Source organism: Leopardus geoffroyi, chromosome A3, assembly GCF_018350155.1.
Source record: "Leopardus geoffroyi isolate Oge1 chromosome A3, O.geoffroyi_Oge1_pat1.0, whole genome shotgun sequence".
In the NCBI taxonomy this organism is placed as follows: domain Eukaryota; kingdom Metazoa; phylum Chordata; class Mammalia; order Carnivora; family Felidae; genus Leopardus; species Leopardus geoffroyi.
The window spans coordinates 63,163,567-63,190,749 of NC_059336.1; the positions used below are offsets into that span (position 1 = coordinate 63,163,567).

At 44.2% G+C, this 27,183-nt stretch overlaps 1 protein-coding gene across 7 annotated transcripts in view; it reads right to left on the minus strand.

Annotated features, from left to right (window-relative positions):
- THADA (THADA armadillo repeat containing) overlaps window positions 1–27,183 on the minus strand; it is a 330,511-nt gene that overhangs the window by 79,763 nt on the left and 223,565 nt on the right. For all 7 annotated transcript variants that reach the window (XM_045445868.1, XM_045445865.1, XM_045445866.1 and 4 more), the window contains one exon: window positions 18,237–18,352. In XM_045445868.1, coding sequence (XP_045301824.1) covers window positions 18,237–18,352 — 116 coding nt within the window. The remainder of the gene's footprint in view (window positions 1–18,236; window positions 18,353–27,183) is intronic.

The window sequence follows — 27,183 nt, forward strand, 5'->3', positions numbered from 1 at the left end:
CCATCCTTCTCATTCCCTGCATTTTAACAGTTTTACCATTTCCCTACTCTGTCCCAAAATGCCCGTATTCTAGGCTGGCAGATGAAAAGCAAGTCAGATACTTATGATTTAAAACAAAACTATCTTGTGTCAAGGTCTCTCTGTTGCTGACCCGCCTCATTTCTGTCCTACTGACTTGCTTCCTCTATAGTATCTGCTCGCTCTGACTCTTACCCTACCATGACCCATGGCTTATATGTATACCCTACATTTGGCCTCATTTCATACCTGCACCTAGCTACTTTTTTTAATGAGCTTTAAAAAATAGGTAACATGTGCACGTGGCATAAAAATAATTCAGCATAAAAGGGCATGTGGTGAAAATTAAGTTCTTTTCCAACCACTGCCCTCTACTCCTATTTTGTTCCTTGGAGTCAACCACTATTACTAATTTTCAGTATGTCCTTGCAGGGACATTCTGTTCATTTAAGCATCTATCTATAGTTACCCACTTGTTTATTTTTACAGAAATAGTGGTTTACTATATGCTAAGTTCTAGGCATTACTTTTTTTCACTTCTATATTTTGGATATCATTCCATTAAAAACAGAGATTTGCCTCATTTTTTAAATGGTTGTAGACTGCTCCCTGTCAGAGGTACCAATCCCCTTTTGGAATAACGCAGATTGTTTAAGATACTTGGCTAAAAACAAGGAAGAATATATATGTACATCAATATTGTAAATATAAATCAGTACTCAGGGGAGAAATTCCTAGAAGCTGAATAGATCAATCAAGGTATTTGCACATTTAAAATTGATGGATTTTGACAAGATGCTCTCCAAAAAGATTATACCAATTTACACTTGCACCAACAGCATGTAAGAATTCTAGTCTCCCACAACCTGACCAACACAGTGCACTATTAAACTTTTTGACTTTTGCCAGGGTGAAAAACAAGATCTCATCATTTGAAGTTGCAATTATTTTCTTTTAAGTGAGATTGATCATCATTTCATATGCTTTTCAAAAAAGATACTTGAATTGCCTTTTCTATGCAATGTTTTCAACTCCCCTGTCCGTTATGTCGTGGGTCTTTTCCTTATTGGTTCATAGGAGCTCTTTGTATATTAAGGAAATCTACTTTTTGTCACATGTGTTACAAATGTTTTTGCAGTTTATCATTTGTCTTTTAACTTTACATATTTTTTGCAATTTAATGTTCAATTCTATGCAGCCAAATATATTAGTATTTTTATTTATGACTCCTGGGTTTTACACTTTTATATAAATTTTATATAAAATTTTTTAATTGTCCCACATTTTCTTATAGTACCTTACAGTTCCATTTTTTGTTGTTGTTGCTTAAAACTTTTATCTTTTTGGAATTTTTCTCCCTAATCCTCCCCCTATCTTTTGTTTCTATCTCATTTTCCCCAGTTCTCTTAATTCTAATTTCCTGTCTTTATTCTTCTACTCCCTGTGAAAGGCCCAGCTTATGAAAACTTCTTTGATGGTATAATTTGCAATTCTACTGTTGCCACTGTTTAACAGGTAGGACTTCCCTCTGCCAAAAAAAGGGGCACTGAAGAAAGAAAGTGAGAAGAGCCAATGCTGGGGTTAATGAATCATTAGATAGGTAGCACAGGGCTGAGTAAGTGGCCTGCAGGTAGCAGATGGAATCCCCTCAAAGCACTAGCTTTGAGCTAAGTCCTGGGAAGTGAGGTACATGAGATGATTTCTGATCTCAGAGAATTCTGTCCAGTTATGGAGGCAAAAATAACAGCAAACTTTGGGACAGGATGTAAGGAGTTAAGAGAAAGAACATCAAGGTGGACTGGAGAAATGAAAAAGGTTTATGAAGATGTAATTCCAACCGGGCTGTGAAAGATGGGAAGAATTTAGCTAGACAAAGTTGACAGGGAAGGGCATTCTAAGAGGCGGCAACAGACGTGGGAAGGAATTAGTCTGGCTTGTCCACAGACCTGGGAAGATCAGGGTGGGAAGATTAGAGAATGTGCTGAAAAGTAGGAACAAGAATAAGGCAGGCTGGGCTTTCAGGACACAGGATACTTCATTCCAACTGGGTGCTTCTTAGTATAAAAATGCACTGCCTGTTCCCATATGGCCTTAGAGTCATAGCTTTTCATCCTGGATGTTTTCCTGTTGGTGGAGCCATACAGAACCATAAAGGGAAATTTCTGGAGAGCTGGTTTGATTTTCAACTCTGATGAGGGGCCTAGTTTCCATGATATTTTTAGCTAAGTTAATGTATATTTTTTTTAATTTCTACATGAATAGAGGAAAGGTAGGCAGTCTTTAGGGCTCCATGCCTGGTTGAAGTGCTCTGTATCTTTTTTGGACCTGGCACCAGTTGTCGACCTTGCTGGACTCTTGGGACACTTCCGGGACCACTCTGCCCCCATAACAGAGACGCTCTGGGCCAGGTCTGACACAGTCAACGAGACTGTGGGGGACTCCCTCAAATGCTGCTGCTTTGGATTCCAGGAAACAGAGGGTCGGGGCCACAAAGGAGTCCATCCTTGGCTTTTCCTCTGAGACAGAATCAGAGAAAAATTCTGGCTTAGAGTCCACTGTTCTTGGCTCTACCCTCAAGCATAGCCATGGCCACAGCCTCAGCCACAATCACAGCCACATAATATCCCTGTCTGGAGTTAGAGTTGGGCCTCACTCTGAACTGGCTTCTAGGTCAGGAAAATAATTGTGTTGTCTTTCTCTTTCTCTCACTATTACTTTGTATTTATTCGGACTTGGGAATGGTACACTGTGAGTTCAGGGTGAGCCAGAGGTTTGTTCTCGGTCTGTGAAGCCACTTTGATGATGGGAATAAAATCCCAGGGAACAGCAAGCCAGCTGGACAGGAAACCAACCCACAGGGTTTTGGTGGGCTTGGGGATTTTTTTCTACTCCCAAATGGAAAAATCCTGGCATGGGGTATGGTATAATAGAGATTTAGAGTGTTCAAAAAAAAAAAAAAAAATCAGAAATGGTCAGGGTCTAACAGATGGGCTGAAAGACGGCAGAACGGAGGCTGTGGAAGGAGCAGCAGGACGCGGGTACTAGGAGGACCAAGTTTACATATATAAAACCGAACAAAGGGCTTGTTAAGAATCTCACTTTCTTCTATTTTTTTAAACATGTGTCCCTTGACAAATAACCACCTGAGAACCTGATTAATCCATTTCTGCCTTGGGAAATCTCTGCACTTCATTAAACCTCCTGCCCTCTCTCCTGGAAATTGGGGGGAGGCAGAACGCAGGGCGGAGAGAGTAGGGCTCCCCAGACACGTCCACAATGGCCCCAGTGTCTAGAGGACAGCAGGAGTTCCTGGGAAGTCTGAGATAAATTATTCACTTCTCCTGTCCCTTCCGGAATCCCGGTGGCTACAGAGGTTCTTAACTGAGGCCCATTCATTCAGAAAACATTAACTGAGAGGCTACTGAGAGCTCTCAGTAGTGCCAGGGTTTGGAAATATGAAGATAAAATGATTCAGTGACATAGTCACTGCCCTCAAGGAACTTAGAGTCCTGAATAGTGTTCTAAATTGTAGGTTATGACCCATTTTGTTGATTATGAAATCAACATTCATATGAGTGGTGACCAGCATAACAGAGAGAAAGGAAGGGAGGGGAAGGAGAAGAGGAAGGAGGGAGGGGAAACAGAGAGGATTTGGGGCAACAGAGGGAGGGAGAGGAGGAGGATAAGAGGGACAGAGAGGGAGGAAAAGAAGAAGGGAAGGAGGGAGGGAGGGAAAGGGAGGAGGAAAATATAATCAGAGTTCATCAAGGTGCACTACTTCCTTCACTTGTTTCCATAAAGTCCTTGCCCGGGATCAGTTTTTAATAAATTACCTTTGGTGTTAGAAGTCAATAATTTATGAAATGCAATTATTTTAAATAAAAACATTGATTTGTTCTCCTTTTTTCCCTTCCAGGTAATAAACCACCCTGCATTATACTGAATGGATTCAACAGGGTTATGATTGGTATCCAAAGTGATGGTGGATATGTTGAAAGCAAACATTCCTGAAACTAAATATGCTACAACTTGAATAAATTTCCTCTCTGTTGCATTTTTTTTTAACAGACTGGTCATGTCTTATATAAATATTATCACAATCTCAAACCATGCAAGAATTCATGTGTGTATACATATATACACACATAGACACAGCACACATACACATTAGGTCATATGTAAAATTATCTGTTTCAAGTGATTGTCAAAAAATCTTGAAAGCCACTAGTTTAGTGGGAGAAACAAGCAACCAATCATTTTAGAGTATGAGGGGTGGCCCAAAAGAAGGGTTTGACAGAGTAAAAATTAAGGATGGTTGAAGAGGGACCTGCCTAGTCCTTCTGGGTGAGTCAGGAAGTGACTTGGCAAAAAGCTGGAGAATGAGAAGTCTGGGATACAGAACATGGGCAGAGTGACCCCAGCAGAAGAAGCAGCATGTCCAAAGACACATGACATGTTTGGAGAATAATGAGAAATGCAAAGGAGACATGGGAGGGGAAGACAACAGGAAATCATAGAGGATGAGTGAAACACCCAATGGGAGAGCTTAGGAGTGACCTTTCAGAACTCAAAAGCCCCAAAGGGTTGAAGCTGCCAGTGGGACCCCATCAGCCCAATCCATGCTGGAAAGCTGAGATCCCCACTCACTAGTGTGAAGCTTTGGTGGGCCCCCCAGAAGGGACAGACAGTTCACTTTGGGCATACTATGCTCTCCCAGAAGCATTCACTGTCATCTTCAGAGGGCTGGAAATAGCTGTTATGGCTGTAGACTGCTAGTGTCTGTTAAGGTCTCTAAGTCAAATGACTGTATCTGGACTTCAACAGAGTCAGGGTCTGAGATCACTCTAATATCCAGGGAACTACTCCCCCAGAAGCTGAATCAGACTCATGACTTAACCTCATTAATCTAGAAACATTTACTGAGTACCATGGGGGATATCCTACTTGGGACAGAAAGGGAGGGAGAGGAGAAAGTTCTGATCTTGCAGAGCTTATGGTATAAAAAAACAATCAGAGGGAATGTCGTGGAGGAGGGGGTCTGGAGACACGGAAGGATTTGGCTCAGGAAGGGGAAGAAGGAATCCAGGCAGGAGAGCTCACTGGAGCAGATACAGTGGTGAGAACATGCCTGCCACATGCAGGGACCAATGAAGGCCAGAAAATCAGACAGGTGCAGGTGACAAGCATGACGGCTTAAAATGACTCTGGAGCTCGAGTCCTAGTAGGGGCTCATCACAACCCATTGCGGGCTCTAACGCTGGCCCCTACACTGCCTCACTCCTACTCAGACGGCTTCCGCTCTCAACCACAATGCGCAAAAAGCACTAGCAGCCTCTTACCATGGAGCCAGCCAGGGTGTTAATGAAGTAATATCCCAGGGACCACCATCAGGCCCAAAATAGGCTGGAAAGAAGAAAACCAGGAAAAGTAGGTGGGGAGCAAGGGGAGAGAAGGCAGATGAGAAGTGGGGGGAGGGGCAAGGAGAAGAATAATGAGGGAGAGGAGGTGGTAGGAGAGGGAGAGGGGGAAAAGAGTCTAGAACATCCTCCCATATCCTGCTACAATCTCCCCGTGACATATGTCCAGCCACACCATGTCCTTTATTGAAAGTTCACTTCAAAGCCTGTCCTCCAAGAAAACCCTCCCTAATTAACCATCAGAAAACAGTCTCCAAGGACAATCCGAATGCGCGACCTGACACAGTGTTTTGCTGACCATCCTTTGGTCTCCCAGAGATCCCGCTGGCCATCTTTGCAAACCTAGGCAGTTCATGTCTCTGCATTGGTAGCTGCCCACAGACCAGAGTTGCCTCTCCTTACATTTGGATATAAAAGGAAGAGCTGTTATGGATTAGGAGCCAGGAGGTACTTCTTTGATGAAGGCCACATTAAGTCATATAAATGTGGAAGTGTAAATTAAATAAAAAAGAACCCCTCTCTCCCTGCTGATTTCCATTTTTACCACAGCCCCCAGCCAAGCAACCATCACATGGCATTCTTGGAGGAACAATAGGGGATTTGTTTAAACCAAGATGCCAAATGGTCATGAATTGCAGAATGTATATTTTTAAACAAGTTATTTTCCCCCACTGTAACATCCAGAATTTAGATCTGTATGCAGGGCCAGCTGGCAGCAGCACGCAGGATCTGGCTGGCTACCCAGGGCTGCTCGTTTACCTTGCCCTCCCCTGAGGGGGTGTGACGGCTGAGCTGCATTTTTATGGTACGCTCCAGCTTCCATCCAGCCTTCCTTGGTCGGAGCTTTGCAAGTGTTTATACTCACACCCACACGTAGAGGCTGCCCTGTAGCCCTCCTACTTGAATTTTCCTTTTAAAGTGAAGCCATCTTCATGCCCTGTTCTGGTGGTTGACCAACTTATAGGGAATTGACTGAGTTGCCATGCCCAAAGCAAGAGACCAGGAGCTGTGAGCCCCAGCTTCCAGCATTGCGCTGCACAGCACATGGGGCTTCCCCTGGAAAAGCAGCTTTTGTTCCGGGGAATGGAATCTGTGAAAACAGGGCCCCAAGCACTTTACCAGGGTTCTGGGTAGGCACTCCACAAGGCACAGGCAGTCTGTCGAAGGCACCAGGGCACTGCGTAGGTCAGGGCCCAGGCCACAGCTGCCTCTGCTTCCCTGGCAAAACTGCTGCTCAAGAGGAAGCCTGCAATCTCAAGGCCAAGGCTTTGCCTTTTCCCTCCATTAAGGCTCACCTGCCTTTTCAGAGGACCCCCAGGGAGCCTCCCACACCCCCCAGAGGCCCTCATATTTTTCCATCTTTCTATTAGGCATCTTTTTCTCATTAATGTACTAACACTCAAGTTATGTGCAGAGAATGAGGAAAAAGAGACCTTGTGTGGGGCTTGGGATTTGTTCAAAGCCTGGGGAAATCGTTTTAGAGGGTGTATGTTTTTTATTCCTTTTATGAGAGATGCATGTTTCCCCCCCTCTGTGACTTGTTTAAAAGTAAAGTTTAATATGCTGCCAGAGAAATTGCTGGTTAATAACTTAATAAGCTATGTGCTAGGAATTATGGGAAAAAAGTAGTATCCAAGAAAACTTTTATTGTACAGTTTGGGGCTTGGAGGATATATAGCTTCAGTTATTATATAAAATGTTAACAGAAGTCCCTTTTCTTTTCAAACCCTACCTTCTCCCCAGGATTATTAAAAAGGATAAATAAGTAAGGTGAATAAAAACTTCAAGAAGCTGCATGAGAAGTCTGTATGTAGATCACAAGGTGAGAATTTCCAACAGCACAGTCAACAGAACTATGTTAATGTGCACTTGGCAAAGCACACACTTGGAAATGATCCCTGGTAATAATAGTAATGATGATAATCATAATATCAACTACCTTTTATTAAAAGTTTTGTCTTCAAAAAATACTTCTACTTTATAAGATTCTTAAGAGGGAAGAAAAAAATAGGCATTATTATTCCCATTTTTTACAGATCAACAAAGTAGCTCATATAGCTCAAGTGACCTGCCCAAGATTAGGGCAAAAACTAAGAATAGAATCAAGGTTTTTTAGACAAATTATATCTATGTGTCCCAAACACAATCAGATGAAAAGTGAGACACCATGCCAAACAAGGAGAGTATTTTGGTTTGCAGCCACAGGCTGTGGTGTTGCGTCCTGTATCCAGTCTGGTGAAAAGCCAGGCTCCAGGCACAGCCGTTCCTGTAAGGGCCAACAGAAAGGCCCATTTTCAACCTGGCTGATTATGTTGATAAAGACTTAATTATCTGACAATAGATGTTTCCTCTATTTGCTCACCTCTTCTGTACGTTCATGCCCATTACTCACCACATCCTTCCTTGCCCTCATCGGTTTCCCACCATCATGTTACAGCTTCCCCCTTTACAGATAAAAATGGAGTCCCAAACAAAATGGCTAGCCCCGCGTGGTTGGTTTAGAACTGAACAGGGACCAGAACCCAGACCTGCTAACCTCGAGTATACTCTGCCTCTACTCAACTTCACAAAGTGCATATGCAGGTTAGAGACTTTTCCGTTCCCCAAGTCCCTCTCAATGTGACCCTCCCTGTGGTCACCCAGAAACACAGGGGCTTTGGGTTCAGGCAGGGAGCCCTGGAATAAGTACCCCAAACTGCTTGGGAAAATGTTATTTCTAGGGGTGTGCGGGCCAATCCTATCGCTAAGGAAGCCTGGGTATCATGCGCAGGGGATAGGAAGGACAGTGAGGCTCTGAAGGGTTTCTCTTGAAGCTGCTCCTTTGGTCTATTCATGTAAGACCAGTCCACATGCCCCAAAAGCCCTCCTGGAGGCAGCTGAAGCCTGGCCACGCAGGACACAAGTGCCAGGGCTGAGTCAGCTCAGTATGAGGGCAGAGAACCAGGAGGCCAAGCAAGGCCTAAAGAAGCGCTCCTGCCAGGTCAGTGTGTTGCCTGAAAACCTGCCTTCAGCTAAGGGTACTGTCTCCAAAGACTGCTGCTGAAAAACAGCAGTATGATCCGGGAGAATGAACTTACGTACATATTAGAACTTAGTAACATGCTAGCACGATTTGTTGGCCGGCTCAAGGGGCAATGGCAGTCAGCTAGCTGAAAGTAGATTTCTAAAGGAAGAGGGTCTTCGATAGCTAACTTTTGATGGCAAAAGGTCTAGAGCATGGGTCCCTGTCCAAGGAGGGCAGTTCCTGGGAAAGGGTGTCGGGCAGCCCAAGGGCACAGGGTTGCAGAATATGCTATGAGGATGATCAGGCCACAGTAGAAGAAGGAAATGGATCATGAGGCAAAAAAAAAAAATCTGCTATTTATAGCCCAACATGGGCCACCTCTGGAGCCAGCCACATCTGTCAAGTAGGAAGCTGGCTGGCTCGTCCGAAGAAGGAAGTAGGAAGTAGGAAGTCAAGTAGGAAGAAGTCACCTGCCCTCTTGTGCCTAATTTCTCATCTACAAATACTGGTTTGGATTAGATTCCTATTTTGAAATAAGGATGCTCCTCTTAGTCCCTTTTGGGGCCCCCAATGGGTGAGGGGCCATGCGGGTGGGCCTCCAGGCCCCCACCCCTGCTTGTACCACATATGTTCTCTCTACTATCTTCAACATCTTGAACTCCCACTTAAGCTTCTACTTAACGAAAGGATTCCACTGGACTAGATGATCTCTAAATTCCCTTACTGCTATACATTCTGTGGCTTGATGGTCCTCTTGGCAATGCTGAGAAGACAACAGCCATGCAGTCTACGAAGCACTCAGGAAGCATTTCTCTTCCCATTACCAGCTGCCAGGCAGGCAACAGGGGCTTCCTGGTGACAGAGAGCTGGTAGATGGCTACCAGGGAGCTTTTGCTAACCACCAGGAGGGGCTGGAAATTTTGTTGATCACTGGGAGAGGCTGGAAAGATTTAACACACTCCTCAGTGTATCTCTTGTGCATGGAGACAGCAGCCTATTTACCAGTGTAAGCCTAAGCTCACTGACTTCCTCTTAACTCTTGGATCAAATCCAAATTCCTCTGGCTGACATTTAAGGCCTGCTACAACTGGTCTCTTATCAAATCTTGTACTGCTCTCCAAAACACACCAGGTCTTCTTCAGCTCTATCCCTCACTGGCACACAATATATCACACGTGTTCTCTACAGTGTGCCCTCACCCATGCCGTCCACAATCTGGACATGCTCTTTTCCTACCACCTTTAGTGTTTCCAAATCACACCAATGCTCCAGGACCCATCTCAAATACCTAACTCCCCTATAAAGCAAAGCCTCCCCTGACTGTTCCAGTCCACATTCTTTTCTGAATTCTTGTACTTATTATATGCACTATAGAATTAGAACTTCTTTATGCACGTCACTGTTGGTTGTTTCACATGGATAAGCTCTCTTTTCAACCAGACTGAACCATCACTAAACTCTGACAACAGAGACTCCATTATATATGCCTAAAGTGGTTCCCACAATGCTGAGCACTGTGCTAAGATTCCTTCCTTTGTACTTGGGCAATGAGACCTTCACAATTTATTTAGCAACACAGGCTCTCTATCAGTCTAACCTCACTCAATTCTCCAATCGAAGAAAATTAACCTTATCTAACAATTAAATCTCAGCCAGCCTTTAAAGACTTTTCCCTCATCCTAGAAGACTTCCTTGGAACCCCAACCCCACAAACTGGCTCCTGTCACATCCTCTGACCTCATTCTGGAATCCACCAGATTCTTATTTATTTACAGCTGATGAAATCCATACCTGTTTTATTTACGTGGTTTCTGAAATAGGGATGACATCATTCATCTCTATGTTCCCCACTGTGCCTACTACATGGCTTTGTGCTGTTTGTGAATCTGAATTGGCTGGAGTTCATTGGGAATGGTTCCATGTGTTGATTTATCCAAAAGATGGAACATGTTACATGCTACAGGGAAAAAAATAACCCACTATATTAGTGTTTTACATAACATTAGGAAAATGTGTTGAGGACACTTAAAGCCTGCACTCCTTTGCAAGCTGGGCAATGACAACATTGCCCAAATCTTCCAACAGCAATACGTCTAAAGCCAACAGCTACAGGTGGAGCAAGACAGATATTTCAGAGTCCTTTATCGAACTAAGTGCCATTTCCAGGTTAGGGTTGCAGATTTCTATATTTGAAAAGTAGAAAGCATCAGCAGTTGGCAGCGGGATTCTTGATGTGTCATTGCCTGGAAGACCTATTTTTATTTCTCACTGCAATATGAAGAAGCTTTGATCTTGGGCAACTTGCTCAAAGGCTCAGTTTAATATATTGATCTCTTGTGACTACTTTTACCTGACAAGTTTCCATAAGCTCAGACTGTCAACAAGAAATACCTCATATATTCTCAAGCTTCACTTCTTCTCAAACACCTTATTCCTTCAAAATGTGACCTATTTTTAAAAGGAATATAGAATGAGGAAAATGTTTTGCATCTCGTCCACTGGTTTGGGTTGAAACGTGTTAACTCAATGGTTCTCTCTGTTTTTAAAAAATACAAACAGGATCTCATCCCGAGGTATCTTGCTTGACCTTAAACATTTCTGAGAAGTTTGAGAGAGAAGCAAACAAATCTCAACAAGCTTGGGTCTGAGATACACCAACTTCATCTCTCTCATCTTTCAAATACGTGTGAGGCTCAAGTAGGATGAGCGGGAGGGCTCAGAGTAGTCCTAATGGCAATCTCCGTCCCCTGTAAAATCTGGGGGTTGAAAGAAAAACAGTTTTAAAAAAAGAAGGGGGGACAGGAGTACTGGGAACACATCTTTTTTGGGGGGAAAAAAAAAAGAGCAAAGAAGAAACAGACCGAAAAAGCAAAACCCAACCCCCCAGCAATGCCTGGAAACTTGCTATGTAACCAACCCATCCCTGTTAGGACTTGCTTCCCTTAAAGTTTTGGCAGGGACCACAAATGATAGCCTTAAAATGCCACATGAGCATCAGAATATTTTAACAATCCTTCTTGACTGGATTCATTTCAGCAGCATGGGAGCGAAGCAGCAACCTGCAGCTGTGGCATAGGGCTGAGGCCTCTCTTTATTTCAAGCAGTTGCAAACGAAGGACCTCTTCCTTGGGGGGTGGGGGGGGGGGCAGTCCAGGAGGCACGAGGGATTTGAGAAGGGCTAAGGAACAGTGGGAAAACCAAATCGGACCTAAACCCCTGTATTCCTGCCTGGGAAGTATACTCTCTTGTGTGAATAAATTTGGTGGCTAGAAAGTAAAGGCCATCTTCAGCTGTCAAGCAAAACAGAATCCCAAACCAGAACTTCTGCAGCTGGCCACAGACACCCCCTGGGGCTGAAGTGGGATTGCCTCACAAAAAAACCATCCTAGCTTCGTCTTCTGTGAGCAGGTTTTCCTTGCACATTTAAATCCAAGGCCTTCAAGGAGCTCACCACTCTGCTTAGTTGGGCCCAATAACCAAGAGAGAAAATGGGGAGAACAGATGAGAGTGGACAAGGGGGTGGACAGGGAAGGAGATGTGGAAGTGGCTGGCAGTGAGCACTGGGGACAAGGAGGAGCACATGAGAAGCACACGCAGGAGTGAACAGGGGGTGTCAGGAGCACTGATGGGGAAGCCGTATGGAGAGGTGGAGGGATCATATAGCCAATACTTTTTGCAAAAAAGAACTAACTTGCCGTAGCAAATCATTAAGTCTAGCACGAAGAGTGGTCTTCAACAAACATTAGTGACCTCCACCACCTCTTCTCCCCATCAGGACTGTTATACTCAAAACTGTATTGCCGAAGGTTGTTTTCCTAGTAACCTTGGGACCTCTTCTTGTCTTCCTGAGAGCCTGTTTTTCTCACCAGATTATCAGACTGTTATTTTCATAATGATAATACTCCCTGCATGCCAACAAGCACTGGTCCTACCCTAGGCACTGAGGGCACTGGGATGGCTGCCCAGACAAGGGAGTGTGCATTCCTCATAGGAAGTGCTGGAGCCATGCAGCCCCTCCGGGAAGGTCATCCCAGGTGGATGGGGAAAGAATTCTGGGCTGACACCTTCAGTAGTCTTAGCCTTCTCCTGTGTCCCTAAGCTCCAGCTCTTAAGAATGAGGGTGTGAAGGTGGGAGTATTTCAAAGAGGCATGGATTGGATGACCACAGTGACCCTTGACCCTCAAAATATGTACTGTGTTCCAGAACCAACAGCATCAGAATTGCAAGAGAGCTTGTCAGAAATGCAAGATCTCAGGCACCATCCCAGACCTACTGAACGAGAGTCTTCATTTTTAAGGAGATCCCCAGGTGATTCACGTGTATATCAAGGTCTGAGAAACACTGTTCTAGACAATAGGTAAGCTGACACCATTTAAAGCCTGACATAAAGAAACCGAACAGCTGTAGAGAATGGGGTCCAGTATAAAGAGCCCCACAAGGAAGAGGGACCTAATGTTAATTGTTATCAGATAGAATCTCACCCCTGCCCTGGTCAGCTGTGAGAAAACAAACAGATCTCCTAACCTCTCTGAGCTATATACTCTCCCATATGCATGGGGATGGGAGTGGACGGCAATGAACCTCATGATTCTTTCCAGGTGAGAGTTTTTAGGTCTAGGATTCTATTGAACAAGACTCTGTTCTGTTGACTACTCTACAGTGAAGTCTGGTTTGAATAGATAGTTGCAGTATTTAATACAGTCTGGCATACAGCAGGGCTCAATAAATATTTGTTGAAGAAAGTGATACAGGTATATAGCCTATTCTATTCAAGCCTTACCTCAAAAACCAAAAATGAGCCATAAGCTTCTAGGACAGTAGACCACACCAGAGCATCAGGTTTAAATGGCACTTCTGATGGCAACTGACATAACTTAATATATCTTTGCTGAGGCATCTTTCAAGTAATCTATCCCAGAAATTCACTCGTATATGAAAGTGCACAACGGTGTGGCCCCTCACACTGGCACACCTGTGGCACTAAAGAGTTAATGACTGTATCTTCTGGGTAGCAGGCTACAGGGATGGTCGTTCCAACTTTCTTAAATGAATCTGTGGCCTTAGAAGAAAACACAAGTGCCCTCTAACATAACTGCTACTTTGCTCGATGTTCATCCTTCATCTTCTTTCTCAAGGAGATGTGAGACACAATAGGGCACAAGAACACATCAGTAGCTCTCAATCTGACTGAATTTTACTATCTCCTGGAGAGTTTTAAAACTACCAGTTCTTGGGCCACACCCTCAACCAAAAAAAAAATCAGAAATTTTGGAGGGGGAACCTGGCATCAGGTTTTAAAACCTCTCCAGATGATTCTAATATGCAGCCATCAGCATTAAGAACTACTGCCTGAAGTAAAAACTCACCATCAGCCAATCTGCGTACTTAATAAATGCCAATACCAAGAGTCACAAACTCCAGAACTCTTTCCATCTTGTAAAACTACAACTCTATACCCTTTAAATGCTGCTTCCTCATTCCCCCTCCCCCGCCCCTGGCAACCACCACTCTACTCTGTCTCCATGAATGTAACTGCTCTAGGTATTTCGTGTAAGTGGAATCAGAACCACATTTGTCTTTTTGTGACAGGCTTATTTCACTCGGCATTATATCCCCAAGGTTCATCCATGTTGTAGCACTTGTCAGGATTTCCTTCCTTTTTAAGGCTGAATAATATTATGTTGTCCATATATATCACATTGTTTACCCATTCATCCATCAATGGACACTTACATTACTTCCACCTTTTGGCTATTGTGAATAATGCAGCGGTGAACATGAATGTACAAATATCTCTTCAAGACCCTGTTTTCAATTCATTTGGGTGGAATTGCTAGATCACATGGTAATGCTATTTTTAATTTTTTGAGGAAACACCATGCTATTTTCCTTCTTGGCCATCATCAAGAGTTTTTAATAATAATAGCCAATACTTTCATGATACTGTTAAGTGAAAAAAGTAAGCTCTAACTTATAGCTACAGCAAAACCTCAACTCTGTTAAAAAAAAAAAAAAGGCACAGGAGAAAAGATGAAGTAAGTACATACATAAAACTGTGAACTAGAAATGGTGGTTTCCACCCGAATGTTGGTAAAAGCAGACTTAAATTCTCTTCGCTTTCAAGTTTCGCACTTGCCTACTTTTCTAGGATAAGCATACACTACACTGACAACCAAGAAAAAAAAAGGGTGAAAAAAATTTAGTGGGGCACATTTTTCTTCCTGGTCATCCCATCATCCATTGTACTTATTTAGTCTGATGGTTCATTCAGTTCATCACATTTATCTAAACACACACACACGCACACACGCACGTGCGCACACACACACACACACACACACACACACACACACACACACTTCTTCCTTTTATAACCACATTGATTTCTGAAAAATTTTAAGCCCCAAATAATAATTCCAACTCTTAATCAAAATAGTAAGTCTTTTCACCTCTTAGTCCTATTTGACAGGGCTTTCGAAAAGTCCTTCCTACTTAGGTGGGGCCTACAATCCAGTTGGGGCAGCAGGGCTAGAATCTGTCATTTGCAAGGGTGGCAGACGGGGCCACGCGGGGAGAGGGGGGCTGGGGGGGGGGCAGTGGCGGCAGGAGACTGCTGATAGCCCTCGCAGAGCACCTGCAGCCAGCCTCTCCAGGCCTGCCACGGACCCCAATGCACACCCCACTTCTGGCCTGGGTCGGCTTCATTTTCCTTCAGCAGCCGGTAAACTGTCTTCTCGCCATGAGAGAGACACTGACCTGGACTGAGGAGGGAGGGATGGAGGAAAAAGGGGAAGGAAGGAACTTGAAGGATTAATGAGCTGGTTTCCATAAAGGCTTTGACATCTTGGAATGAAAAGCGGCCTGTAAGAGCAGAAGCCCAGGCCTCTCCTCAGGCCATGTTGCCAGCTGGCCGTTCATCACCAAAAATTCCCCAACAACTCCATGGCTATTGCTTAACCACCTCATATAAATCCCAATTAATCTTGCAAAGTCAAAACATAAATATATGACAAAAGTCTTTATTTTATGTGCCCTCAGTTTCAGGGTCAAAATTTTAAAAACCGAATTGGTTATCCAATGGCTCCAAAGAATTTTTTTTTTTTCACGGGAAAGGCAGGTGATAACGTGACCACAGGGGCTGGCTTCAAGAATGGCCCATTAGGACCCAGAATGGGCTCATGTGAGCATGCAGGTATTAGACACACAGCTTCCCACAGCAACACTCTCAAAGGACCTCAGGCACAAGGCAGGTGTGTCTCACGGGGCAGGCTGAAGCTTCATCACTTATATTCAATTGTACACTTTTCTATTTGGGGACCTCAAGGTTATCATGTCAATGAGGTGGATAATACAGAAAAACTGATACACAGCTTTGGAATGAATTGTGCTTTGGCAGTGTGCTTTCCTCCCAAACTTTATTTCAGGCTCTGAACACATCCTGATTAATACGGTAAAAGTGTGTTGGGAGCAAGAGGAAGCCTGGTGTTAGGAACCACCTACAGACCACCCACAAAGTATAAAGTTCACACTTGGATAATAAAGAGTTGACTGTACTGGAAACATAAAAGCGGCTTTCCTAGACTCTCAGCAAGGAAGGTGGAAACGCAGTGAACTGCGGTGATTCATGCTTTTGTTTTCTAGGGCTGGAATGTCATGGAGAAAAATCAGAGAAAGTGCGTGTGTGTGTGTGGGGGGGGGGGTAGGGGGGTGGGGAGTGATGATGCTGAAAAACCTAAATAGAAAACTGCAATAGGGACCAGAGGGAAAGTTAAAGAGGCCACAGGGTCCTCTCCAGCTGAAGAGGAGGCTGAAGGCAGCTTGGTCATCCATCTTTAGGCACTGACTGCACAGCACGAAGTCCCTTCAAATGCTGGCCTGTTACACCATCTGCTCCTTCCCACCCAACAAGAAGGAATGGGCTCAGGAAGCCAGCAGATGATGATTTTTTATGACAGCCATGAAAGGGTAGCAGGCTAAGGGGGCAGAAACTCTTTTATAGCACTTGAAGAATAGGAGATTCAGGTTCCCTCTTGGGGTGTTCCTGGATGGAAACAGAGATTTCCATAGGATGGTTCCTGGAGAGCCCTGACTTCCGGATCCCCAGAAACAACAGCTAGGAGGACCTGGCCTGCTAACTGATAAACAGATGAGAGCACAAATGTGATTATAATTCCCTATTCTCCCAAAAAAGGCAGCTTAGGGGAGTTACCTAAAAGCCACATGAAAAGCAAACGATACTAGGCTCAGAGGCAGTTTATGGTCAATCAACTCGCTCTCTCTACATAAAAGAGAGAAAACAAAAACTGGTCTAAAAATAAGAGGTAACCATCACTTTACTGGCATTTCAGACATGAGAGAATTTCCCCATCAATATCCCCATCCAAAGCTATAGGTATTTACACAGTCATGGAGACTCACATATCTACACACTGAGAAAGAAATTCTTCAGGGGCTCCCTTTCGCCTAAAGGTTTCCTTTAGGAGCTTTCGCCGAGTGGCCTCCACGTATTTCCGCGGTCTCATGTACCTTCTACTAGGTTCCAGAAGAGCTACCTTTATAGTTCTCCATCGTCGCCTTGCCATTTCACGCAGTCATGTTCTTGACTCTGACATTACCCTAGCCCGGAATGCCCTCCCTGCCCTGGCCACTTGGTAAAATTCTACTCATCTCTTGAAGGCTCTTCCCCGTCCCTCCTCTGGGCTACTCCTGTGCTTATTACATACATTTCTTATTACGCTTGTCATATGGATGCAAATTATTACCTTACCTCCTGGATGTGAGTTCCTTGAAGTCAGAGCTAGTTCTTCTATATCTGCGTCCCTTCCATCTCGTAACACAAAGGCCACAGGCTACAGCCTGTGTTCAATAGACTTTGTTGGATTACACTGACTTTCGGGCTTCATACTATACCCGTTTCCTGCCTCCAAAAGGTAGGCAGCCAACAAAAGGGAACAAAAGTTCATTTTTGAAAAACAAAAAAGGTTTCTATGTTAGACAACCAATGCACTGATTCCTAACCAAATGCAAGACACTCCAGCATGGAATGTGGTAGCATGTGGGCCTCTGCTGGACCCAGTGTGTTGGAGCTTAGAGAGGACACAGTTTGGGGGGGGGGGTCCTTGCAGTAACACTGTCCTACTAACATCAGAGTCTTACAGACACAGATTTGAACACAATGTTATAGAGAGGACTCCCTGCGTATTAAATGAGAAATTCTTTTTGTTCCATCTTTCACATAGTAAATGTTCTAAGTTCCACGATAAATTGACAATGGCCAGAGTGAAAAAATAAATGTATCCACACTCCTTTGCCTTGATTATTCAAAATTCAAGCTATTCTACTACCTACCTTACAAGGGGCAACTTCCACGTCTTTTTCTTATTCACACCCTAATGGTCTCCCCGTACCTATTCAAGTCTTACCCCAATCTTTACTCTATGAATTGCCATGGCGCCTAAGAGTTTGTACCACATGATTTAGTCAGTTATTGCCTTTCATTGCCATAACATCTGACACAGGCTTGGGCACATGGCAGGTATTAATAGAAACAAGCTGATTGGTGGACAGATAAAAAGCCATATTACATGCCCCCCAGCCATAGAGCAGTTTCAGAAAAATTGTCAGGAAAATATTTTTCTTTCTTCACCACAACCCAAAGTTCTAAAAAGATAAATACTCCAATAAGTTTATAAAACTCATGCCAATGACTTTTAAAACTCCCACAACTAGAAACAGCAATTCTCCAATGTATTCCTAACCCCTGATAACTCCTCGCTCATGTGGGGTTTTAACATACCTCTCGGCCAGCCAGAGTTTGGCTCTGGTACAAACAGCAACGTCAGCCAGCTCCTGCTGAAAGTATGTATTCAGTCTGTATTTGGAGTCTGAGAAGGCTTGTAACAAATGGAAAACCTAAACCAAAAAAGAGAAAAAGCAATATCCTGCTGTGAAAATATATTTTTCCTAAATGCTCAGTTCCTCCCTGTTAGGTTTCCTCAAAATATTCCCCTCAAAGAAAACAGACACCTGCAGAACACAGCTCTGGTTTCTTTGCAGAAAACCACGTTGGTGTGGGAAGACACAGCAACTGGTAAGAACCCTATGTCCTCGATCCCGACCTATGCCCTGGGTTCCCTGCACAATTCCAAGCAAAGGGGACTATTCAGGGACCAGTTATTTGATCCAAGAGCTTACTAGCTACAGAAAACCTATACATTGATTTTAGCAAAGAAAGGCAAACGACTTGCTCTATGTTAGCGGTCTCATATGAAAAAAATGTACCTTTTCAAAATCAAAGTCTTGCTGAAGAGGGAAAAATCAACGGTCTCACAGTCCAAACTGGCTCATGTGCTGGGTTTATCAGAACACTCTTGGCCAAAGAAGCAGGCCACAATGATGCCTGCCTTTGCAAGCACAGGGTAGTGATGTTTGTAAACTGTTTAGATTTTATATTTAGCAGTTCTCCACGGAGATGTCCGGAATGGAGGCACCAAGGCAGACGCATTCTATTCTCACTCTACATGACATTACATATTAGAATTGAGCAGAGAAAGACAAATCCTGTTGTATCTCTAGGTGGCTTCTATTTAGAATGAAGGCCACAGATCCAGCAGACCCATGACTGTGTGCGTGTGCACGCAGCTTACGTAAGCATGTTGTGGATTCACGCTCAGTGATGACATCAACAACACTGTGAGGAGCACAAACCTGCACCTGCAGCAGAGAGAGAGATCCTCTGACCTCAGCCAGTGCCAAGGAGAACGACGCATGTCACAGAAACCCTTCAGCCCCATTATGGAAATCAAAAGGTGGTGGGGGGGAGGTGGGCGGAGCAACACAAGTATGGATAAACACACTGAGAACTTTGAAAGTCTATTTTAATAATTAGTCTGTTTTCTTTCCCTATTGTGTCCTTCACCAGAGCTACAGATGACTTCCTAAGCAACAAGATTCAACTTTTTCTCTCCTGCCAATGAGGAGCGTTAAGTGAAAGTTAAATATGGAAGGGAATAATGAGAAAAAGGAAGAGGCCAAGATAAAAGAGACCCAGAATCATCAGACCCCTAAATGGGAGTGAGCTGGCTGTTTTCCTGGGTCAGACATCTGCAATTACCAACAACAAACACATGCAGAGCACCTCTGGTTAAAGAATCAAAATACACTGTGATTACTTTACTATATGTAACTACTATTTTTTTTTTCTTTTTGTCGTCTAAACACAAGTAATCGTATAGGAGAAGGCACACAATCCAGATGTGGAGACTTGAAAATGCTTCCTCTAATAATGGATCTGTTATTCAGAGGCAACAGATCAAGTATCACTACTTCACCACACCACCGCAGGGACACAAACCGCCCGTCGAGAAGTCTGGAGAAATGGGTCTGGCTGGGGCTTCTGTTCTTCTGTGGTGACTGCCAGAAAAAAAAAAAAAAACACCTCCCTCTGCCTGAATCCGCACTATCCTGAAGGAGTTGGCAAACTCACTGGGCATTGCTTTACTTTTCTCCACAGCTGCACACAACCAACCACCAGGGTTTTTCATGGTGTCACAGGATCGTAATTAATCAGCAGACACCAGCAAAATACATGACTGTGGAATTTACTTGTAAAGAAAGCTGTGAGATTTTCGAATGCCTCTCATTTAGAAGCAATCACCTCAAAAATAACTCCTGATGGATGTTTAAACTTAGTCCTATATTTGCTCACCTTACTTGGCAAAAACAAGGCTGTTTTTGAAACGCTTCATAGCTCTGGTTTATGAAAATCAGCCTCCAGGTCCATCAATTCTGTCACCTTGGGCACAACCCAGACAACAATTGTGATCCTGGTTATTCACCAGGAACGGAGAGCGATCTATTTACATGGGACAACTGCAGAGGGAGGTACACTTAAAAGAACCGTGGTGGAAAGAAGCATGTAGGAGAGACAGGGCCAGAGAAGTGAAAGACAGGGTCACAGAAGTCAAGGGAAAACCGGGCAGGGAAGGAGAGGGAGAGGAGAAGACGGGGAGAGGGGAGAAAAGTTTTGTAAACAAATGTCTGAAACAAGTTACTGTATTTGAGATCATTTTTTTTTTCTTTAAGAAAATTAATGACTATATTTGAACACACGGCTACCTTCACATGACATTTAGAGGGTTTGTTTTAATTTGTTCAAGCAAAATGAGGCCATCGTTTGGGGTGAAGTCCAGAGGTGAGGCTGGGCCTCTGGAACTACGGTCCAAGGTCAGGTCCAGGAGCACCAGGCAGCTCCCAGGATCTGAAAAGACGGTGGGGGCAAAGTAATTCCTCCTCCTTCCTCCTTCTCTGAAAGTTCTGGTTCAGGAGAACTTCCAGGCCGGGAGTACAGTCTGGCCCAGGTCTGGGACAATTTGCAAACAGCCTATGATATAGGACTGCACTGAACCCAAAGAGAAAGTGAAGCTGTGTGACCCACTGAATGCACGTGAGCAGTCTAAGAAGTGTAGTGTCACTTCAGGTGGCCCAAACTTGTCATAAATATTTAAACAACAATTACTACTAGGCACTGTCCTAGGAGCCTCTGCACAGAACAAATGAATGCCTGCTCCCCGCGGCTTACATCCTAGTCACAGATAAACAGAAAGTCCATAGCTTCCCTGACTCTGCCTGGTCGCAATTTTATGACCTGCACACAGCATCGCCATCACCTTCCTCTTATGCTTGGCCTCGCCCTCCACCAAGTCCGGTGCAGAGCAGGAACTGAACAAACGTCTGCTGAACTGACGCCGGTAAGTGGTGCCTCTTCCCATACGGACTCTGCCTTTGGGACACATGCCCTTGGGTTTGGTGAGCTGCTGCAAACACGTGTGAGGAGAAGACAGAGCTGAACAACATTGCACCCCTCACTGCAGTAGGGAGAGCAGGGAGGCCAGATCAGTGCGGGGAAATGCAGCTCTGTGGGAGGAGTACAGGCTCTGGAGCCAGGTGGACATGGGTGTCAACTCAGTTACTAGCCGTGGGGCTTTGGGCAACTTACCTAACCTCTGCTTCCTCAGTGAAACACTGTATAATAGTATCTGCAGAAAGATTCAAAGGAATATATACTACTACTTGACACATTAGGCACATGATAAAAATGTTAGTTCTCTCCCTTTTCCTGTTTGCTCCCTCCCTTCCAGCCCCCATTCCAAAAATAGTCAGAGAAGGCTTTGCAAAACAAGTGATATTCCTATTTGGCCTTAAAGCAAATCTTGCCAGAATCTGGGGAAGACCGTGCAAGCAGAGGAAACTCAATTATAAAAAAAAATCTGAAAGGGTATTAAAATATCAGTATCGCCAACAAAAAGAATAAACTTTAACGTGAATTATGGACTTCAGTTAAAAATAATGTGTCACTAATGGTAACACACATACCACTCCAATGTTAAATATTAATAACAGGAGAAAACTGGAGAGGAAAGGAAGATATGGGAACTCTCTGTACTACCTGCTCAGTTTTTCTGGAAATCTGTAATTGTTTTCTTTCTTTCTTTCTTTCTTTCTTTCTTTCTTTCTTTCTTTCTTTCTTTCTTTCTTTCTTCCTTAATGTTTATTTATTTTTGAGACAGAGAGAGACAGAGCATGAACGGGGGAGGGGGGAGGGGCAGCGAGAGAGGGAGACACAGAGTCGGAAGCAGGCTCCAGGCTCTGAGCCGTCAGCCCAGAGCCCGACGCGGGGCTCGAACTCATGGACCGCGAGATCGTGACCTGAGCTGAAGTCGGACGCTTAACTGACTGAGCCACCCAGGCGCCCCTATAATTGTTCTTTAAAAAACCTATGAATGGAAGGAAAGCATCAGGACTGCTCAGGGAACAGCAAGTAATTGTGTGTGGCGAGGGCACAGTCAGCGGTGTGTGGGGTGATAGAAGACACAGCTGGAAAGAGGAGTCAGGTCAGAATGAGGAGGATCTTAAATGCACCAGCAAGGGACGCGTCCTCTGTTCTGTAGGTGGCAAAGGCCGCTTTAGAAACAGTGCTCAAATAATTAGACATGTCATTTGGAAAGGAAAGACCAGGGCAGTGTGGAGGCTGGAACTGGAAGGGGCAGGAAGACCAAGATTACTATTAGTCTAGGCTAGAGGTGGTGAGGGTCAAAACCAGATACTGAGAGCCAAGGATGGTGGGTGGGCTCAAAGCAGCTGCAGGTGTTTTCTTTGACCTACACGGTAGTTTTAGCCCGTAGTTTTAGCCCGTCATTTACGAACTGGGAGATTTCACATCAGAATCATCCTGATTTCCAACTTCTTTTGAAAAATCAGAAGACCTGGGGGTCAACAGTCACCTGCGGGGGTCCAGTTCACTGTCACACCCACGACTGCCTATTATTCGTGGGCCTAAGGTGGAGTGTCAGTGTCATTTATCACTGCTTATGTGCCTTTTTCTTCCTTCCTTCCTTCCTTCCTTCCTTCCTTCCTTCCTTCCTTCCTTCCTTTCTTTCTTTCTTTCTTTCTTTCTTTCTTTCTTTCTTTCTTTCTAACTTTTGGAGAAACAAGAGGAAAATAAAATATTTACTGAGCTCAGACTTCTTTCAAAAGTTTCAAAACAAAGGATTGGACTCGGAGGGCCGTGTGTTTATCCTCGTCTCCCTTCATTCACTTATCTGCCTGGTGCTGATAGGACTCTGATTTTGTGAGAGCCCCGGTCTGGATGGTAAAAGGAGTGGAACGGAGAAGAAAGGATACATTTGAGAGACATTTTGGAAGCTGAAGAAGCAGTACTTGGCAACTTGGTGCTAGACATGGAGTTGCAGGTCGGAAAAGAGCCTCTTAACTCAGGCAGCCGGTGATGGAGAGCCATTCTCCACAACGGGGCTCACAAGGGAATAATATCCTGTGGCAGGTCTGGGAATGAGGAAAAGGGATCTCATGAGTTGGGTTAGGAATATCCACTTGATGATTGCTCTAGTCAGGGTAATTTATCTTGGAAAGCACGAATTCTTTTGAGAGTGAAAAGGAGCTCTATTAACGACCACCCTGGGACAAAGGCCAGTGGGTTGCCTCTAGCTTCTGCAGGCCCTTAGAAAAAAAAGACTAGAGTGGAGGAAGAGGTGTCTTTGGCAAAAGAAGCAGGAGGAAGCTTTGCCGACTTAAGATGGTTGTAACCCAGTCAGAAAGACAGAAAGCGCATGCAAACAACCAAGGGCAAACCAGCAGCACCACCCAGGACTATCGCAGGCAGTGGGACTGGCCAGAAGATGCCCTCAGGATGGGAGGCCAGGAAGCAGCTGGCAGCAGGCTAATGTCCTTGCCCTTGAGATGCAAGCCCCGAGAAACTCCCGGAGAACCAAAGAGGAATGTGGGGAACCTGGAAGCAGTTACTCCTTGCCGACCCCCATGCCTACTCTAAACACAGAGAGACTCGGGGGAGCCCCCAAGCATCTGTATGAAGCACTGGGTCCATTTGGGCAGCTTTGAATCTTAAAAGTGACTCCACAGGAGCGAATGTAATACTCTTTGAATAAGTGCCACAGGCCTAAAAAGAGTCATGAGGCAGATCTCTGAAAAAACTTGCACTGCACCAGTAAAGTATGTCTGGTTTATGCTGCTAGACTAAAATAGTGACTTGTGTTAGACAAGATCAAGATGATATATGGCTGTTTGGGAATGCAACGCCGAGATGGGTTTTCCTCTTCACCAAGCATGGCTTCCAGGCAATTTTCCCCTGTATAAAATCAACAGCAGCTGAGCTCCAGAAACAGCAGGATCCAGCAATAACAGGACCAGGTTAGGCAGGCTGTGAAAAAGGACAACTCCAAAGAGAAAAGAGATGTTCATTTCAGAGGTCAGATATAAATGAGCTGAATGTATCGTAATCATTCACCATCCCAGACTTGGAAGATCAGCACCTGTATCCACTTTTGCAACTCTATTTTCTTAACCACAAATCCTATTCTTCTTTTGCAGCATGCAGGCTTTGGGAGAACACTTTTGCCCCTATCACATTCAGCCAACTATAAAATTTCTGTATCTGCCATTTTGCCTTGCCTTCTCTCTGCATTGCCCCAACCCCCACGGCTAAGTCAGAGCCACATTTTTCCAAGCTCAGTGTTTACACAGGATTTTATTTCGGCTGGTAAAACATCTGTATTTTTTCAGGGACTTGAATAAATGATCTATGCCGGGAATGTACAGTATAGGGTGATGTCAGGCCCCCTTTTTCTCTCTCAACTCACTGGGCAGAACAGGCAAACATTGTTGCAGCCTGTAGTTGGGAATGTGAATATTTATCCTGTCGACTTAATTCATACAAACAGAAGGAAAGGCAGGCAGGCAGGAGTATTTTATGGCTTTGAGTCAGACTGAAAGGGGGAGGGTGTGAGAAGGGGGGATGGCTGAGAAAGGAATCTAAACTTTCTAATTCACAGAAACATGCTTAATCATACAGATGTGGAGAAAGAGATACAGCAAAAATTATTTAAAAGGTAGTCTGCATTTGTATGTGGGTGTGGGGTGTGTGTGTGGGTGGGTAGGAGATGGGAAAGCAAGAGACAGTTCTCCAACTTATGTATCTTTTCTAATCACTACAATGAGGTTTAGGATTTAATTGTTTTCTGCTTCAGGTCTATTAATCGTATCCATAACCAGACCACAGGCTTCTTAGGAACACCTTTCTTATCTTCTGATTTCCACAGTGCAGGGCACGGTGCTTACTGGGAGTATGGACCCACCCATGGCATCTGTACAGGGCTCAGCGTATTGTCTTTTTTACTGACAGCCCAATCGACGGGAGGCATGACCATGGGACACTTCAGCTACTCAGCCTGGTCACCCCTACAAGAAAGGGCTTGGTGGGCAAGTGCCACCCATAGTTACCCACCAATCCTAGAGGGCAGGACAGGAAGCATTTCAAGTGGTTACTCCTCCAAACCTCAACCTATTTATCAGATGAGGACAAATCCTTAGGAAGGTCTCGGGAAGTTCCCAAAAGGTGACACTTGGCTGTTGCTGCTGTCAGAAAAAGGGTGCTAATTGTGATGTGTAATTACTTCCTAGTTGACACTGGCTTGGGGAAGAGAATCACAGGAAACAGGCCACGAATATCTTTAAGGACTAATATGTACACACACACAAAGTCTGTAGGGGTCTGAAAAGTCACTTCGTGTGTCAATTCATTCCCTCCTTTCTGTGAACACTCCCCTTGTTCTAGTTCAGGAACCAAAGATCTTACACCTGGAAGATGAAAACAACTCACTGGTCTCTGCCTCCAAAACTTGTTTTACTCTTGACTACAGAGAAACTTCTTAAAGCCCTGACTGTATCACTCCCAAGTTCAAATCTCTCAATGACTTCCAATTGCCTGAAGAATTTGCTGGGCACTGAAGTCTCGACTTACTTTTCTGTTTTTACCTCCTATTTCCTCCATTTCGTCTATCTATTTTGTAGCTGAATGGGACAATTTCCCATTCCTGACAACTTACAAATGCTTTTCTGTCCAGGATGCTCCTTCTATTTCTCCCCCCATCACCCTCTCCAACTCTGCCTACTGAAATTCCATTCATACTGTAAGGCCCAGCTAACATCACCTCCTCCATAAAACCTTCCTCAGCTTTCATCAACCACCACCCCCCTCTCTGACCCAAGACATACTCTTTTCCTACTCAGTGCCCAAAGGCTTATTTAATTTGATTTAAAAAAAAAATTTTTAATCCTGTCATCATAGTTATCAATCCACAATTTCCGTTCCTGAAGTATAGCTCTTTGAAGGCAAGGACTGTGTCCTGTTCTTCATAGTCCTTGGGCCCCAAGGATATGGAGCTTTGTCTGGTGTAGAGAGGGCCTCCATGAATGGAGCATTTAGTAAGTTGGAACTGTAGCATGCCTCCCTTCCAGGGGTGGCAGAAGCACAGCCTATGTTCAGAGCAGCAGCTGGAGTGCTAAAAATGACTTTCTAAACTCTCCCCACACAAACGGGTAGGAGAAATACACAGTATTAACGAGAGAGTGAGTATTCATTTGTCTCAGATCATCTTTGGCCTGGTGCTCCAAATTTTACAATGCAAATAAGAGTCCCCTCACCCAGAAGAAGTCTCAGGGGCCCTGAGCTACTGGGCAAGAGTGAGGTTGAGAAAGTGATGTCAGGGGCACTTGAGTGGCTCAGTCAGTTATACATCTGACTCTTGATCTCAGCTCAGGTCATGATTTCACGATTCGTGAGTTCGAACCCACATCAGCCTCTGTGCTGATAGCACGGAGCCTGCTTGGGATTCTTTCTCTCCTTCTTTTTCTGCCCCTCCCCGCTTGTGCTTGCTCTCTCTTTGTCTCTCTCTCAAAAAGAAATAAATAAACATTAAAAAAAAAAGAAAGTGATATCAAAGGTATTCAGTCTTAACCTCACTTACAAAAGTTTACATGTAAAGTATTAACAATTTCCACTGATATAATAATATCTGTTCTAACCAAAGAGTTCCTAACTTTGGAACATAAGATACATTTCTGTAAAGGTATGGGTAAAATGTTTTAATTATTTGTTTGTTTGTTTGTTGTTTAATGTTTATTTATTTTTAAATTTTTTATTTATTTAAAAAATTTTTTTACTGTTTATTTTTGAGAGAGAGAGAGAGAGAGAGAGAGAGAGAGTACAAGTTGGAAAGGAGCGGAGAGAGAGGGAGATACAGAATCTGAAGCAGGCTCCAGGCTCTGAGCTGTCAGCACAGAGCCCAATGCAGGACTCAAACTCATGAACAGTGAGATCATGACCTGAGCTGAAGCAGGATGCGCAACTGACTGAGCCACCCAGGTACCCC